Raw genomic sequence first — 19,476 nt, 5'->3', positions numbered from 1 at the left:
TGCATGTAGGTTGACAAAACTGCACTTGTTCATTGTGTGAAGTTATCTTTTGTGTCATTGCTTGACCCAGTGTGATTTTGTGTTATGAAGACTGCATGATGCCATGCCATTTTTGTTATGAGTATCACTAAATCGGAAAAAAGTAAAATGCACCCACTAAAGTCACTGTTGGGGGTGAACAAAATTGCACCTGTTCATTGTGTGAAGTTATTTTTTATGCGTCACCGTTGCTTGACACAGTGTGATTTTGTGTTATGAAGTTTGCATGATGCCATGTCACGTCTGGTCATTGTGTGAAATTATGAATATTCTTATTTTTAAACATACAGTTGAGTGTCACTATTGCTTGGCCCAGTGGCATGTTGTGTTACATCTAAAACTAAATAGAAAACACAAAATAAAAAGTAAAATGCACCCATAAAGTCATTGTTGGTGATGAATTGTGTCACATTCATCTCATTATCTTAGGCGTAGCGGTGGGTTTAAAAACAGGCTGATGAATATATGGACTAGTTGAATGAGGACTTATTGTTGAGTCTCTAAAATAGTCATTGAATTAAGTGACTTTTGTAGGTAAAATTAGGTGTTTAACAACCTGTTAAAAATACACCAGAATGCAGGAAATGGCATCTAATTAATTAAAAATTTTCTGGCGGAGGACCCCCCGCCAGTGTGTCCCCCCCACATTAAAAATGCTTCTGACGCCCCTGCTTGAAATGCTTTCAAGAACATTTCATTTAAATTTACTCTCATATCAGGTAAATAATTCACTTGAATTTATGGCCCTCTTCATGAAAGTGTACACCATATGGCCAAAAGTATGTGGATACTTGACGAATCACACCCATATGTGCTTGTTAAAGATCCTATTCCAGATTTTGTCCCTCTTTGCGGTTATAATAACCTCCACTATTCTGGAAAAGGTTTCAGCTAGGTTGTGGAGTGTGGCTGTGGATTTGCCCATTGTGCCACAAGAGCATTAGTGTGGTCAGGCTTTGCTGTTCCAATTCATCCCAAGTGTGTTCAGTGGGGATGAGGTCAGGGCTCTGTACAAGTCACTCAAGATCTCATCTCATCTCATTATCTCTAGCTGCTTTATCCTGTTCTACAGGGTCGCAGGCAAGCTGGAGCCTATCCCAGCTGACCAGGGGCGAAAGGCGGGGTACACCCTGGACAAGTCGCCAGGTCATCACAGGGCTGACACATAGACACAGACAACCATTCACACTCACATTCACACCTACAGTCAATTTAGAGTCACCAGTTAACCTAACCTGCATGTCTTTGGACTGTGGGGAAAAACGGAGCACTCGGAGGAAACCCACGCGGACACGGGGAGAACATGCAAACTCTGCACAGAAAGGCTCTCGCTGGCCATGGGGCTCGAACCCGGACCTTCTTGCTGTGAGGCGACAGCGCTAACCACTACACCACCGTGCCGCCCCACTCAAGATCTTCCATACCAAAATTAGACCATGTCTTCATGGAGCTGGCTTTGTGTACAGGGGCATTGGTCATGCTGGAACAGGTTTGGGTCCCTTAGTTCCAGTGAATGGAAATCTTAATGCTACAGCATACTGAGACAACTGATACAACTGTATGCTTCAAACTTTGTGGCACCAGTGAGCATAAGGCCTACATAAGAGTGTGAGGGTCAGGTGTCCACATACTTTTGGCCATATAGGGTGCCAACCATTATCTTATTGTACACTGGAGACAAGAGAAGAGTAAAATTTTGATGAGATGCAGTCTGACTAGGATGTTTGCACTATTAATACTAGAATATGTGCACTATCAGCCTGCAGTAATGTTCTAGTTCAGCGGGGGGTGGCAATGAGCTCGTATCTGCAGGGCAGGTTGGCAAAGCCACTGATTTCAGGAGTGGTGTCAATGCTCTCAGGTCCTCCAGGTGTGGTAAAGGTGAAACGTTGCAGCAGAGACACCAGGAAAATAAACAGCTCCATGCGTGCCAGAGACTCACCCACACAGGACCTTTTACCTGCATGAAGGAAAGACAATTCAAGTCAGGATTGTATAACACTGTTATTTAGTTCATCCTGATTCTGTTGTGTACATTCTGTACTTGGATAGCTATAAATTATATCCTGTGTGCTTGTCATTGTGGAGATTTGTCCTGGTCTTACTCTTGTAGTACTGACACTGCATGTACCTGTGTGCAGAGTACAGAGCCTCTCTATTCTCTTGTACAATCCCTTTTCCACAATGGAAACACTGATGGCTCTTCAGTTAAAGCTCTGCATCAGTGAAATGATAAGAACAAGCAGAAAGTTTCAACAGCTTGGGTGTATGTTTGAAATGAAAATTTTCCCTCACCTGAATAAAAAGTCCCAGAATAAAAGTGTCTACCAAGTAAAGTATGCATTTCCTACTATATACATACAAAAATTGATCTAAATTCACCAATCAGGTTCTGAGAAGATCACACTAACAAAGATTACCCTGAATTTGTAATATACTCACTACTATAAGGACTGTCTTCTGGTTAATAAATGAACGCAAATATTGATGAAATCATCAATGCAAAGCTGTGCAAAGGCTATGTTGGTGAATATACATGTGTTTGTGTGGAAGGGCAGAAAGTTGAGGGGGTTGGAAGAGGTTTGGTTGGGAGGATGAGGGGTGTAAGATTGTTTTTTCACAGATAGATGTGGAGAATAAAAATAGATAACAAATATTAATTTTTATGTCTTGTGCAGTAGTAAAGTATTTATCAGTTTTCTGTTGTTTACAGTACATAGTATATGGTAGCATATTGAGTATTAGAAAGCTCATTGCAAACCAAACCATTTTGGTTTTATATTTACTGCCAATTCTATTTCATTAGCTCTTCTTTCAATCTGAGGTGGTATTCATTCTATTCCAACAACAAAAGGGTTGTTAAGCTAGTAACCAAAATGCTTTTATTATCAATACCAAAAAGACAAGACACTTATTTTAGATTTCCCACCTGACTCATATTCACCTCTATTAGCAATTCATAATGATGGAATCAAGCAAGCTTTATCCTACAAATACATTAGTGTATAATATTGTAGAATATTCATGTTGATCTTATCTGTATGAAGATACAGAAAGATTTAGAAATATGTGTGGTAAGAGAGGAGGATGGTAAGAGAGGCAAAAAAAATCCCCAAGGATCACTGTAGGTGAATTACAAGAAAAAGTAAAATCTTGGGGGTTCCAAGTCTCCAAAACCACCATCAGACACCACCTCCATGCCAATAGATTATTTGGAAGATACGCCAGAAACAAGCCTTTTCTGTCAGTTAACCAGAAACAACAGGAGGTTGTACAAAATATTAAATGCAGGGGTGCCTATGATAGTGGCACATGTGTTTTTGTTGAAAATAATTATTTCTTGATTAGGGATTTGTTGAATAAATGTATTTCAATTAAGGGTTGGATTTTTTTCAAACCCTTTTTACAAGGGGTGCCAATAATCATGGAGGGCGTTGTGCGTGTGTGTGTGTGTGTGCATGGTTGCGTGAAGATATGAAGTTTGTCTTCGAGTGGTGAACAAATTCATGAGTGAGCGAAAAAGTTAATGCTGACACCTTTCTGTTTTAGCCAGCATTAACTTTTTCATCAGTTTGTGCTATAGTAGCTCTTCTATGGGATTGGACCATATGGGCTAGCCTTCATGCCCCATAAGAATCAATGAGCCTTGGCCGCTTATGACACTGTCACCGGTTCACCGGTTGTCCTTCCTTGGACCACTTTTGGTAGGTACTAACCACTGCATACTGGGAACACCCCACAAGATGTGCCATTTTAGAGATGCTCAGACCCAGTCATGTAGGCATCACAATTTGGCCCTTGTCAAAGTTGCTCAGATGGCTGATCTGTGTATATAGTAGTTTAGAATAGTACACAAAGTTCCCAATGAAACAAAATGTTTTTGACAAATATTTTGAATCAGATACGTAAGCAATATGCTTATGATGCTGCTGAGAAATCACTGGATATTCAATGTGCTTTTATTACTTCCTGGATTTTTGTGATGGATTGATGGATGGGAAAACTATTGTATTAGCTTACGATAAACACAATGTGATGAGACATGTCTTTGGAAAGTTTTAGATTTGGATTGCTTCTGAGTCTGATTATAGAATTGATTTGCAGATTTTTTTTAATAAGTTTGCAGTTTTCTAAAGTATGATCCATATAGGACTTCAAGTTTTGGATTACATTAATGACATTTTGTGACCTTGGTAAACTGTGTACTGGTGAATAATGACAGTTCTCACCTGCAGAAAAGGGCATGAAAGCAGGGTTCTTTTTAAAGTTGCCATTTGTGTCCAAAAAGTGTTTTGGGTCAAATGTCCAGGGATTCTCCCATTGTTTGTCATCCCTCAGAACAGAGTAAAGCAAGGGGAAGATTATTGTGTCCTGCAAGAGATTTACTGAAATGTTAACCAAAATTAGTGAATGTAGTTGTGTCTAGTACATCAAATTTTGTCTCAGCCTGGACTTTGTACAATACTGATATTTTTTGTTCCCCTCCACAATTTTCCATTAAAAATATAAAATAAGTAATTTCTTCATCCTGAATAGATAGCATAAAAACAACAGGAAAATAAGTGTTTTGTGTCTCCTTGGAGACTGGGGATTGCATGATAATGTTATCAGCTGTGGAGTCAGAAACTCCTTGTTAAAACAGTGATGTTTTAGGTGATTCCACAGTAATATTCATTTGACAGTAAAGAAAAAATAGTACATTCTGATAAAACCTTTTTATAAATCAGTTTTCCAACATGGCTGACATTTTCATTGTTGATCAACTTCTTAGTGTTTGAATGCATCTGAGTGCTCAGTGGCACAGTGACCCCTGAGTATTTAATCGCTTGCCAATTATTATTACAATCAACATTATTTGCAAGCTGTTAGATTTGAAACCTCATTTTAGGCCTGTGCAAATTTCCCAGTTTTAAGATGACTCTTTTGGCATAATTTTGAGTGACAACATACACTAATATTCTCATCTCATCTCATTATCTCTAGCCACTTTATCCTGTTCTACAGGGTCGCAGGCAAGCTGGAGCCTATCCCAGCTGACTATGGGCAAGAGGTGGGGTACACCCTGGACAAGTCGCCAGGTCATCACAGGGCTGACACATAGACACAGACAACCATTCACACTCATATTCACACCTACGGTCAATTTAGAGTCACCAGTTAACCTAACCTGCATGTCTTTGGACTGTGGGGGAAACCGGAGCACCCAGAGGAAACCCACGCGGACATGGGGAGAACATGCAAACTCCGCACAGAAAGGCCCTCGCCGGCCATGGGGCTCGAACCCAGGACCTTCTTGCTGTGAGGCGACAGCGCTAACCACTACACCACCGTGCCGCCCACACTAATATACTACGATGTTAAATTGTGGCTCTGGTAATATAATATAATATAATATAATATAATATAATATAATATAATATGGGCGGCACGGTGGTGTAGTGGTTAGCGCTGTCGCCTCACAGCAAGAAGGTCCTGGGTTCGAGCCCCATGGCCGGCGAGGGCCTTTCTGTGTGGAGTTTGCATGTTCTCCCCGTGTCCGCGTGGGTTTCCTCCGGGTGCTCCGGTTTCCCCCACAGTCCAAAGACATGCAGGTTAGGTTAACTGGTGACTCTAAATTGACCGTAGGTGTGAATGTGAGTGTGAATGGTTGTCTGTGTCTATGTGTCAGCCCTGTGATGACCTGGCGACTTGTCCAGGGTGTACCCCGCCTTTCGCCCGTAGTCAGCTGGGATAGGCTCCAGCTTGCCTGCGACCCTGTAGAAGGATAAAGCGGCTAGAGATAATGAGATAATATAATATAATATAATATAATATAATATAATATAATATAATATAATATAATATAATATAATATATGTCATGGATATGGTAGCAGTGTAAAATCATATACATCAGAAAAATCATTAATATGGTCCAAGCCCCATTTGCCCATTTTTTCTGGCCATAACCTTGAGGATTTTGAGGGAAACCATCTGCTTCTTCTGTTTATACACACTTCCATGCACAGGTTTCTCACAGAATTACAAACTTTTGAATGCTGTTGTTACCTTACCTGAGATGGAGTAAGTGGGGCGAGGTATTGTAATCAGTGTGGTTTGTTTGTGTGTCTGTCTGTCTGTCTTAACAATCTAGTGTCTAGACGGTTGCACTGATTGACTTCAAATTTTCAGGGTAGGTGGGCAATGGTCCATAGATTACCTGATTAAATTCTGGGGGTAATCGGGTCAAGGTGAAGGTCAAGGTCACTGGAAAGGTGAACCTTTTGGTCAAAATAACATTTTCCATTATAACTCAAAAACGGTTGCCGATAGACAAATGTTTACTATTATGAGCATATAGGAATTCCCATATGGCCTTTTATTTGGCACCATGATCTTTGACCTTGAGTGAACTTGAAAGGTCAAACTCAAGGTCACGGATTTTCAGAGAGCTGTAACTTGAAAATGGTTGATGGTAGCTGGATATTTACCATTATCAACTTATCGGAAGTGTCATATGGGCTTTTATTTGGCATCATGACCTTTGACCTTGAATGACTTTGAAATGTCAAACTCAAGGTCATGGATTTTCATAGGACTATAACCTGACAGCTGATGATTGAGAAATGTTACCATTATTAGCATATATATATGCCGACCGAGATGCCTGGCGTGCTCAGACTAAGAAAGGCTGCATCCTGCCCGAGGCACAACAAATCCTGCGATGAGAAAGGCGCCGTGACAGACGTCATGCGAGAGTTCCCCATCGCCAGAGATGACGGGGACCATAGGCAGGCAGGTAGCATATTGGTATAAAATAAGTGCTGCCAGGTGAGGTTTGTTTTGCCTGGCAACACTTGTTACAGTTAGTGTTTCAGGGTATGATCTAGTCAATGGGCTTCTGAAAAAAGTTCACAGAATTAAAAAAAAAAAAAATTTGTGTGAAGTGTCTGAACAAAAACCTTGCATTTTTGCTGAAGGCCAACAATAAAATGCCTATGATTGGTCATCTGCTATGCCAGTAAAATTATTTTAAAATTCTTGGGCACATTTTTTGATGAACAAAACTAACAAAATTACCTCAAGCCTTGTGTAGAAATCATTTGTTGACTGTATTAGATAGAGTTTGCTCTGTTTTTGGTCCAATAGTGTAGAAGTTCTAAACATTTTAAAAGTTTGACCCTGGTTTTGTGTGCTTTACATAATTTGTTCATCATTACCTTTGGAATTGTGTAGCCTCTGAATGTAATTTCACGTGTGGCACAATGAGGAACATTGAGTGGCACGAGATCAATATATCGTTGCACTTCATGGATTACTGCATCCGTAAATGGGAGGGACTTCCTGTCTTCTACTGAAGGGCTTCTCTCTTGTCCAATCACAGTGTCAATCTCTTTCTGCATGCAAGCTGAGAAAAAGGAACGATCAGTCAGTTGTGTTCAGTATATAATGATGCACTCTGCAACTCGTACTATTTCACATAACAACAAACTGCAGTATTGAATTAGGAGTATTGCTACCATTTTATAAATTGTCCTGTTGTTACTGATTGTGTTAGTAATTAGTTTTATGTGCTGTATGCAAAATTAGCAGGAACATGGGATTGTTCACATTTGTCATTTTATAGTTTCCCAAATATTTCTTCATCATGTGGCAACAACACAATGAATAAAATCATACAGATACAGGTCAAGAACCTCAGTTAATGTTCACATCAAAGTGGGGGAAAATGTGATCTCAGCGACTCTGGCATGGTTGTTGGTGCTAGGTAGGCTGGTTTCAGTATTTCAGGAACTGCAGATCTGACATTTTCACACACAACAGTCTCTAGAGTTTACACAGAATGATGCAGAAAAAAATTCAATAGTTGAAATGGCTTGTGAATGAGAGAGGTCAGAGGAGAATGGTCAGACTGGTTCAAGCTGACAAGAAGGCTATGGCCACTCAAATAACCACTCTTTATAATCATGGTGAGCAGAAATGCATCTCAAAATGCACAACATGTCGAATATTGAGGAGAATCCACCACAACAGCAGAAGACCATATCAGGTTCCAATCCTGTCAGCCAAGAACAGGAACCTGGAGGGTTTCTTTTTTTTTTCTATTCTGTGTAATCTCTAGAGACTGTTGTGCATGAAACTCTGAGATCAAAGTTTTTCAAAATATTCAAACCAGAATGTCAGCACCAACACCCATTCCACAGTCAAAGTCATTAAGCTCTCATCCCCTCCCTCCTTTCTGATGTTTGATGTGAAAATTAGCTGACATGCAGGACCTATTTCAGAATGACTTCTTGCTGCCACATTATTGGCTGATTAAATTATTGCATGAGTCAGCATGTGTACAGGTGTACCTAATAAAGTGGATGGTGAGTGTACATGATTTTGACATATTACAAACCAAAATTATAATCATTTATTGGTTTGTTTTTAATTTAACATTTATTGGAAAATCAGAATGATTTAATATTTATAGTTATTTCAGTACACATATGTTTATGATTGATCTTACTCTGTATTTCAGGGTGCTTGATCAGTAACATCAGAGCATATCTGATAGTAGTGCTAGTGGTCTCAGTCCCAGCCAGGAATAAGTTTAAGACAGTGGCTACCAAATTTTCATAGTGAAACTCTGTACTGGGATTGTCCTTTTCCTGTTGGAAAAATAAACTTGCCTGTGGTAAACTGACAGCAGTATAAGACAAATAATTTTGTGTAATCGCTTCATAAGGATCTGACCTAGACCATTGACTTATCAAGTAGATCCATATTCAGAGTTGGCAACTTATGTCTAGAAATTATGGTAGAGGCAGTCATAGTCAGCTCAGCACTTCTTTTCAGAGCTCCCCATTCCCCAGTTTACTTGCATGTACAGTACTGTAGATCACACCTCCAAAGTTACTGGATATTTCTTGTGTAGAAGGTTTTTGTTTTTTGTGGGAGGTGAAGGGAGTGTTTCGGTATCTCAATACCATCTAGACCAAGGTTTCTCAACCACTGGGCTATCTAGTGGGCCACAATTTTTTTTTTCAAGTTTAAAGCCAAATACTAAATAGTTCAGGATGTCATAGTGCCCCAAATCTGGTAGCTGGTTTGCTGAACACTTTTCAAGTGGAATAAATACATTTGTGGGTATATTAAGAACAGCAAGCCTTTATTTTTGTCAAATTCCTCCTCTGCATTTAACCCGTGCATGCACGCGCACACACACACACACAGAGAGAGAGAGAGAGAGAGAGAGAGAGAGAGAGAGAGCATACACACACACACAACACACAGAGTACGTGCAGAATAAATAAATACGTTTGTGGGTAAATTATATGGATCTGTGATGCCTGCCGGAACAGAAGAGCAGGGAGGATTGAGAATCGAACAGCTGTGGTGTCTTTACACTCGATACTAAAACTTGTAGCGTCCTAGCAACCATCGCAAAGACGTAGACAAAAAGCCCAGAAATTCCTCCTTACTCGGACAAAAAGGATATAGGATTTATCTTGTAGTGTCCTGATCCCCAGATCTTTAACCCAGCCACATATAAAAAGTTGCACGCCTCCATGCTCTTCCAGGTTTTCATCTGTTTCCTCTGTGTAGAACGATGACTGCAGCACCAGGTAGTTTGAAATGTCAGAGATTTATTTATTTCCTTGGCTCTCATCTATAACAGGGAGTGATGTTGCATTCCATTGATACACTTTACAATAGACCAGGGCTTTTCAAAGTGTGGGGCGCCAAAGTTCTTCGGGGGGAGGGGGGGCAACGTGAGGAAAAATAAACCAGAATAAGTTACTATTGCGGACATTTAGCGAACTTCAGCTAGCCTTTACCAGAGACAAAATGGATCGATTTTTAGTACCTAAAGCTACAGTGAGTGAGGAGACAGAGTCTGGGCCAAGCAAAAAAAGAAGGAAGTATGACCACGATTATTTAAAGTTTGGATTTTCATGGACTGGATCTGAAGATGCTCCACTGCCACAGTGTGTTGTCTGCCAAGCGGTGCTAGCTAACGATGCTATGAGATGTTTAAAATGTGTAAAGCAAGATGTTTTTAAAAAAGCACATATGTTTAAAATGTGTAAAACAAGATGTTTAAAAAAAGCACAGATGTTTAAAATGTGTAAAAAAGATATTTTAAAAAAGCACAGATGTTTAAAATGTGTAAAAAAAAGTTTTTAAAAAAGCACAGATGTTTAAAATGTGTAAAAAAAGATGTTTTAATAAAGCTCATATGTTTTAAATGTGTAAAAAAGATGTTTTCAAAAAGCACAGATGTTTAAAAAAGCACAGATGTTTAAAATGTGTAAAACGAGATGTTTTTTTTAAAAAAGCACAGATGTTTAAAATGTGTAAAACGAGATGTTTTAAAAAAAGCACAGATGTTTAAAATGTGTAAAAAAAGATGTTTTAATAAAGCTCATATGTTTTAAATGTGTAAAAAAAGATGTTTTCAAAAAGCACAGATGTTTAAAATGTGTAAAAGAAAAAAAAATAATGTGTACAACAACCATTTTTTTTTAAATACAAATGAAACATTAAGTATAGCAACAACAAAAATTGTAAGGGGGGGCGCTGTTGTTTATTTGCGCTCTGAGGGGGGCTGACTCTCCCACACTTTGAAAACCCCTGATCCTTACCAAGGTTTCTCAACCACTGGGCTATCTAGTGGGCCACAATTTTTTTTTCAAGTTTAAAGCAAAATACTAAATAGTTCAGGATGTCATAGTGTCCCACATCTGGTAGCTGGTTTGCTGAACACTTTTCAAGTGGAATAAATACATTTGTGGGTATATTAAGAACAGCAAGCCTTTATTTTTGTCAAATTCCTCCTCTGCATTTAACCCGTGCATGCACGCGTGCACACACACACACACACACACACACACACACACACACACACACACACACACACACACACACACACAGACAGAGAGAGAGAGAGCATACACACACACACACACACACACACACACACACACACAACACACAGAGTACGTGCAGAATAAATAAATACGTTTGTGGGTAAATTATATGGATCTGTGATGCCTGCCGGAACAGAAGAGCAGGGAGGATTGAGAATCGAACAGCTGTGGTGTCTTTACACTCGATACTAAAACTTGTAGCGTCCTAGCAACCATCGCAAAGACGTAGACAAAAAGCCCAGAAATTCCTCCTTACTCGGACAAAAAGGATATAGGATTTATCTTGTAGTGTCCTGATCCCCAGATCTTTAACCCAGCCACATATAAAAAGTTGCATGCCTCCATGCTCTTCCAGGTTTTCATCTGTTTCTCTGTGTAGAACGATGACTGCAGCACCAGGTAGTTTGAAATGTCAGAGATTTATTTATTTCCTTGGCTCTCATCTATAACAGGGAGTGATGTTGCATTCCATTGATACACTTTACAATAGACCAGGGCTTTTCAAAGTGTGGGGCACGCCTCCCCTAGGGGGCGCCAAAGTTCTTCGGGGGGGCGCAACGTGAGGAAAAATAAACCAGAATAAGTTACTATTGCAGACATTTAGCGAACTTCAGCTAGCCTTTACCAGAGACAAAATGGATCAATTTTTAGTACCTAAAGCTACAGTGAGTGAGGAGACAGAGTCTGGGCCAAGCAAAAAAAGAAGGAAGTATGACCACGATTATTTAAAGTTTGGATTTTCATGGACTGGATCTGAAGATGCTCCACTGCCACAGTGTGTTGTCTGCCAAGCGGTGCTAGCTAACGATGCTATGAGATGTTTAAAATGTGTAAAACAAGATTTTTTTTTAAAAAGCACAGATGTTTAAAATGTGTAAAAAAGATGTTTTAAAAAGCACAGATTTTTAAAATGTGTAAAAAAAAAGATGTTTTAAAAAAGCACAGATGTTTAAAACAAGATGTTTTAAAAAAAAGCACAGATGTTTAAAATGTGTAAAAAATGTTTTCAAAAAGCACAGATGTTTAAAATGTGTAAAAAAAATGTTTTCAAAAAGCACAGATGTTTAAAATGTATAAAAGAAAAAAATAAAAATGTGTACAACAACCATTTTTTTAAATACGAATGGAACATTAAGTATAGCAACAACAAAAATTGTAGGGGGGGCGCTGTTGTTTATTTGCTCGGGGGGGGGGGGCTGACTCTCCCACACTTTGAAAACCCCTGCAATAGACTATTAGCTTCTAATAGAATAGATGATCCAAAAGAATTGGGGATCTTTTTTAATGGGCCTTGACTCATTACAAGTATGAATAGACCTTGATCTAGACCAGTGCTTCTCAATTATTTTCTGTTACGCCCCCAGGAAGAAGAAAACATTTCGTGCACCTCCACTCTCCGCCGCGACTATAAATAGTATAATTTGTCTATAAAATTGTTATAAGACTTATAACAATGGGGCTCTGCATAACATTGTATCCTTATTAACATTAAAGAAAACGAAAAAAAGAAAAATAGATCAACTTACAACAAAGAATAACTTTATTAACATTGTTTTTTAGTCTGTAACAGAAAAAATTTAAAGTCCATCAAAGTGCTTCTAATTTGCAAAATTAAAAAAAAAATTATTTAAACTATAAACATTTTTAACCGACTAATTCGGTCCTTTTCAAATAGTGGGGCGCGCCCCATTTGATACTGAAAAATAAAATTAAATAAAATCAATAAATAATAATACATTCAAATTGATCAGCAACATTAACTCAGGAGCACAATATATAAAACACTTTAACCTACAAAACTAAAATTAATAAAACTATTTGTGCTGATATTTTTTTTTATCAAAATGAAGTCAGGATTAATGGCTACAATGAGCACGTTTTGCAGTGCACAGCTTTTCGAAGCGGGGTTTGAAGCATGATACTGCAACTCTCAGCTCCTGCTCAATGTTTAGCTGGGACCTGGACTTGGTCTTCAGTGCAGCAACAGCAGAGAAGCCAGTCTCACAAAGATAAGATGTTGCAAAGGGAAGAAGAATCTTATTCTTCTTCGTCATATTTCCTCATCTTAGCTTTTGGGAGACTGTCGTTTGTCTCATTATCTCCGTCTCTCTCCGCCTTTCTTTTCATCCCTGTTAAATATTTTTCCATGGTGTCTCTTGACGGTTTGTTCACTGCACCGTGCTGTGTGTACTCAAAAAAACCTACCCCATAGCGCTAATACTCCCCACGCACACCCTGACAATGAGAGCGCCACTGTAGTGGATGTGCAATTACACTTTATTCTAGTACGGCAAAAGCATATTCCCCGGGGTCACACGCACCCCCCCCCGGCATCGTACCGCCGTCCCCCCCCAGGGGGCGAGCCCCACTATTTGAGAAGGACTAATCTAGACCAATGCCTTTAAAACACAAGCACTTTCCTTTAAACCCGAAATTAAATCTATCCATTATCTGTAGCCACTTATCCTGTTCTAAAGGGTCACAGGCAAGCTGGAGCCTATCCCAGCTGACTATGGGCGAGAGGCGGGGTACACCCTGGACAAGTCGCCAGGTCTGACACAGACACAAACAACCCTCACACTCACATTCACACCTACGGTCAATTTAGAGCCACCAATTAGCCTAACCTGCATGTCTTTGGACTGTTGGGGAAACCGGAGCACCCGGAGGAAACCCACGTGGACACGGGGAGAACATGCAAACTCCACACAGAAAGGCCCTCGTCAGCCGTTGGGCTCGAACCCAGGACCTTCTTGCTGTGAGGCGACAGTGCTAACCACTACACCACCGTGCCGCCCCCCCGAAATTAAATCAGGGATAGAAAATACAGACTGGAAGACGGAGACAGCTTGTCAGATATATAAAGCAAGCGACAATTAAAAAATGAAAAGTAAACAACAACAAATATGTTATATGAATAAGAAAACCGCAAGTATTGAAATAAACAAATTAACTTGAAATACATTTCGAAAACTGAAAATATATTGCCACGTGAATAGCCTATCACATTCACTTGCACTTGTTCTAGAACATTCTATCTATCACTAAATAAAATACTGGGCAGGCAACTAAATGTGAGTACAACTTATGGCCCTTTTCCTCTGCATGGTACCAGCTCGACTTTATTTAACTCGACTCTACTCGATTTTGGTATCAGTTGCTTGTTTTCCACTAGAGCTGATCATCATAGCGACGCTGAATGAAACTGCCGTGACATTATCTTCAACATGACACACACAGGGACATCATTTTTATTATTAATACTACTACTCGTGTATATTTGTGTGTGTACACGCAAAATGGAGTTATGTAAAGTCAAAGTTTAAACAATTCATCACATTTATAATGCATTTTCTTAAACAAAAAACAGCATAAAAACTGGTGTTTAAACTGCCAGGCTGTAATGGTAATAGCATGAAAAGTACCATCAGTTTACTCATGGCAAAAAAAGCCAAGTTATAGATGCTAAAATGGGGTAATCGTGAAGGCACAGGGCTTTCAATCAGAAAATCCCACTTGGCATATTTCATTTGGGGAAAATTTTGCTGCAGATAACTCATATTAAAATTAGCCATCCTGTACTAACATTTTACCTAATTCTTTGTTGGTTTTTAAAAAAAAGTTATTGGTAATGTTATAGTCTGAGTGAGGTTTTGTAATAAATCAAACATCATGGTATCATATTACTCAGACCAAAGCAGGATTCCATCTACAACCCTGATTCCAAAAAAGTTGGGACAAAGTACAAATTGTAAATAAAAACGGAATGCAATAATTTACAAATCTCAAAAAACTGATATTGTATTCACAATAGAACATAGACAACATATCAAATGTCGAAAGTGAGACATTTTGAAATTTCATGCCAAATATTGGCTCATTTGAAATTTCATGACAGCAACACATCTCAAAAAAGTTGGGACAGGGGCAATAAGAGGCTGGAAAAGTTAAAGGTACAAAAAAGGAGCAGCTGGAGGACCAAATTGCAACTCATTAGGTCAATTGGCAATAAGTCATTAACATGACTGGGTATAAGAAGAGCATCTTGGAGTGGCAGCGGCTGTCAGAAGTAAAGATGGGAAGAGGATCACCAATCCCCCTAATTCTGTGCCGACAAATAGTGGAGCAATATCAGAAAGGAATTCGACAGTGTAAAATTGCAAAGAGTTTGAACATATCATCATCTACAGTGCATAATATCAAAAGATTCAGAGAATCTGGAAGAATCTCTGTGCGTAAGGGTCAAGGCCGGAAAACCATACTGGGTGCCCGTGATCTTCGGGCCCTTAGATGGCACTGCATCACATACAGTGGGGCAAAAAAGTATTTAGTCAGCCACCAATTGTGCAAGTTCTCCCACTTAAAAAGATGAGAGAGGCCTGTAATTTTCATCATAGGTACACTTCAACTATGAGAGACAGAATGGGGGGAAAGAATCCAGGAAATCACATTGTAGGATTTTTAATGAATTAATTGGTAAATTCCTCGGTAAAATAAGTATTTGGTCACCTACAAACAAGCAAGATTTCTTGCTCTCACAGACCTGTAACTTCTTCTTTAAGAGGCTCCTCTGTCCTCCACTCGTTACCTGTATTAATGGCACCTGTTTGAACTTATCAGTATAAAAGACACCTGTCCACAACCTCAAACAGTCACACTCCAAACTCCACTATGGCCAAGACCAAAGAGCTGTCAAAGGACACCAGAAACAAAATTGTAGACCTGCACCAGGCTGGGAAGACTGAATCTGCAATAGGTAAGCAGCTTGGTGTGAAGATATCAACTGTGGGAGCAATTATTAGAAAATGTAAGACATACAAGACCACTGCTAAGCTCCCTCGATCTGGGGCTCCACGCAAGATCTCACCCCGTGGGGTCAAAATGATCACAAGAACAGTGAGCAAAAATCCCAGAACCACACGGGGGGACCTAGTGAATGACCTGCAGAGAGCTGGGACCAAAGTAACAAAGGCTACCATCAGTAACACACTACGCCGCCAGGGACTCAAATCCTGCAGTGCCAGACGTGTCCCCCTGCTTAAGCAAGTACATGTCCAGGCCCATCTGAAGTTTGCTAGAGAGCATTTGGATGATCCAGAAGAGGATTGGGAGAATGTCATATGGTCAGATGAAACCAAAATAGAACTTTTTGGTAAAAACTCAACTTGTCGTGTTTGGAGGAGAAAGAATGCTGAGTTGCATCCAAAGAACACCATACCTACTGTGAAGCATGGGGGTGGAAACATCATGCTTTGGGGCTGTTTTTCTGTAAAGGGACCAGGACGACTGATCCGTGTAAAGGAAAGAATGAATGGGGCCATGTATCGTGAGATTTTGAGTGAAAACCTCCTTCCATCAGCAAGGGCATTGAAGATAAAACGTGGCTGGGTCTTTCAGCATGACAATGATCCCAAACACACCGCCTGGGCAACGAAGGAGTGGCTTCATAAGAAGCATTTCAAGGTCCTGGAGTGGCCTAGCCAGTCTCCAGATCTCAACCCCACAGAAAATCTTTGGATGGAGTTGAAAGTCCGTGTTGCCCAGCGACAGCCCCAAAACATCACTGCTCTAGAGGAGATCTGCATGGAGGAATCGGCCAAAATACCAGCAACAGTGTGTGAAAACCTTGTGAAGACTTACACAAAACATTTGACCTCTGCCATTGCCAACAAAGGGTATATAACAAAGTATTGAGATGAGCTTTTGTTATTGACCAAATACTTATTTTCCACCATAATTTGCAAATAAATTCTTTAAAAATCAGACAATGTGATTTTCTGGATTTATTTTTCTCATTTTGTCTCTCATAGTTGAGGTATATCTCATCTCATTATCTCTAGCCACTTTATCCTGTTCTACAGGGTCACAGGCAAGCTGGAGCCTATCCCAGCTGACTACGGGCGAAAGGCGGGGTACACCCCGGACAAGTCGCCAGGTCATCACAGGGCTGACACATAGACACAGACAACCATTCACACCTACGGTCAATTTAGAGTCACCAGTTAACCTAACCTGCATGTCTTTGGACTGTGGGGGAAACCGGAGCACCCGGAGGAAACCCACGCGAACACGGGGAGAACATGCAAACTCCGCACAGAAAGGCCCTCGCTGGCCACGGGGCTCAAACCCGGACCTTCTTGCTGTGAGACGACAGCGCTAACCACTACACCACCGTGCCGCCTGAGGTATACCTATGATGAAAATTACAGGCCTCTCTCATCTTTTTAAGTGGGAGAACTTGCACAATTGGTGACTGACTAAATACTTTTTTGCCCCACTGTACAGGCATGCTTCTGTATTGGAAATCACAAAATGGGCTCAGGAATATTTCCAGAGAACATTATCTGTGAACACAATTCACCGTGCCATCCACCGTTGCCAGCTAAAACTCTGTAGTTCAAAGAAGAAGCCGTATCTAAACATGATCCAGAAGCACAGACGTCTTCTCTGGGCCAAGGCTCATTTAAAATGGACTGTGGCAAAGTGGAAAACTGTTCTGTGGTCAGACGAATCAAAATTTGAAGTTCTTTATGGAAATCAGGGACGCCGTGTCATTCGGACTAAAGAGGAGAAGGACGACCCAAGTTGTTATTAGCACTCAGTTCAGAAGCCTGCATCTCTGATGGTATGGGGTTGGAGTAATGCGTGTGGCATGGGCAGCTTACACATCTGGAAAGACACCATCAATGCTGAAAGGTATATCCAGGTTCTAGAGCAACGTATGCTCCCATCCAGACGACGTCTCTTTCAGGGAAGACCTTGCATTTTCCAACATGACAATGCCAAACCACATACTGCATCAGTTACAGCATCATGGCTGCGTAGAAGAAGGGTCTGGGTATTGAACTGGCCAGCCTGCAGTCCAGATTTTTCACCCATAGAAAACATTTGGCGCATCATAAAATGGAAGATACGACAAAAAAGACCTAAGATAGTTGAGCAACTAGAATCCTACATTAGACAAGAATGGGTTAACATTCCTATCCCTAAACTTGAGCAACTTGTCTCCTCAGTCCCCAGACGTTTACAGACTGTTGTAAAGAGAAAAGGGGATGTCTCACAGTAGTAAACATGGCCTTGCCCCAACTTTTTTGAGATGTGTTGTCATGAAATTTAAAATCACCTAATTTTTCTCTTTAAATGATACATTTTCTCACTTTAAACATTTGATATGTCATCTATGTTCTATTCTGAATAAAATATGGAATTTTGAAACTTCCATATCATTGCATTCCGTTTTTATTTACAATTTGTACTTTGTCCCAACTTTTTTGGAATCATGGTTGTATTTTACTAAATGTTAGGGTCTGGAATGGTTTGATGCAGGAGCCTTCATCTGAGGCTTGCTTTAATATGCTTACTGACTAGGGAGATCAAAAGCAGAGTGCATGTCGACTCATTGGTTGTACCAACAGAGGGCTCGGCAAAATATCAATACAGGCTGGTCAATTTTAAATGAGTTACTTGCAGCTAAATACTTTCCTCAAATAAAATATGCCCAGCAGGGACTTGAATCCAATTTTCCAATTAAAAGCCCTATGCCTTCACCATTACACCATTTTAACATATACAGTTGCTTATAAACTGCCTGCTCTTTTTATGCTGTTGCCATTGCAGCCTGACAGTTTGGATGCAGTTATTTTGACACCATTATTTGTTTGTTTAACAAAATTGTTAAGTTTTGATCTGCCTGTATAAAAGGAGGTTGAATTGCCAAAATATGACCTAGGAACCTAGATCCCTGCCACCTTAGAGGTTCTGCCTCACAGATATTTTGGAGAAACAGACCCCTGCCGCCTAAGAGATTCTACCTCATGGATATCCAGGAGCAAACAATCACTGACACAGCCACAGCTGTTCAGAGATGTTTCTGTTTATTGTACGACAAACATGAGTATATGCTCACATTCAGTAGTGTGTTGTAGCTATGTAATTGGATGATTTAATTGACGCAGGCAAGTTATCTATGCATAATGTAAATGGGTGATGAAGCATTACATCACTGGTTTAGACTCTTTATGAAAGAAGAGAGACGTTATGTACCATTACATCACCCTTCAGGATCATAATCTTATGAAAAGAAGACAGACATGACTAGTCACCATAACCTTCATTACACAGAGGGCAGAACGTGCGAGCGAAGAAAAATCTCAAGGATTGAATTAATCAAAAGAAGCAGCAGTCAGAACAGCCTGTGTGTTCTAGTGTCAAGAAAAAGTAGCAATCAGACCAGCCTGTACCAGTTCCAAGCAGGTCAACTCTTTCAAAAACGTATTAGAAACATGACAAATTGTGGCAACTTTGGCTTGACTTAACACCGTTTTATGTGCACACACAAACATGCGCACAAGTGGTGAAACCACACATACTGTATAATCAGTGAAGTATAATAAATAAATGAAGTGGTATTTAAAAATGGAGAGTTTGTTCAGGACATCCCATCTTGTACACAGTGATACTGTTAGGGTTTTGCTGGGAATCGAACCCAGGTTCCTGGTGTGGTAATCCAGCAAACCCCCACTAGGCCACCAGGGAATGACTTA

General features: G+C 40.0%; 1 protein-coding gene across 1 annotated transcript in view; it reads right to left on the bottom strand.

Moving 5' to 3' along the window:
* Nucleotides 1–1,817: 1,817 nt before the first annotated feature.
* LOC132871544 (cytochrome P450 2C42) overlaps nt 1,818–19,476 on the bottom strand; it is a 50,170-nt gene continuing 32,511 nt past the window's right edge. Inside the window, exons 6-9 of the mRNA XM_060905789.1 lie at nt 8,530–8,671; nt 7,238–7,425; nt 4,269–4,410; nt 1,818–1,999 (exon numbers count right to left, since the gene is read on the bottom strand). Coding sequence (XP_060761772.1) covers nt 1,818–1,999; nt 4,269–4,410; nt 7,238–7,425; nt 8,530–8,671 — 654 coding nt within the window. The remainder of the gene's footprint in view (nt 2,000–4,268; nt 4,411–7,237; nt 7,426–8,529; nt 8,672–19,476) is intronic.

The sequence above is a fragment of the Neoarius graeffei genome, chromosome 23 (assembly GCF_027579695.1).
Source record: "Neoarius graeffei isolate fNeoGra1 chromosome 23, fNeoGra1.pri, whole genome shotgun sequence".
Taxonomy (NCBI): domain Eukaryota; kingdom Metazoa; phylum Chordata; class Actinopteri; order Siluriformes; family Ariidae; genus Neoarius; species Neoarius graeffei.
The sequence above is the reverse complement of the archived record's forward strand: the minus strand, read 5'-3'. Positions and strand labels throughout refer to the sequence as shown.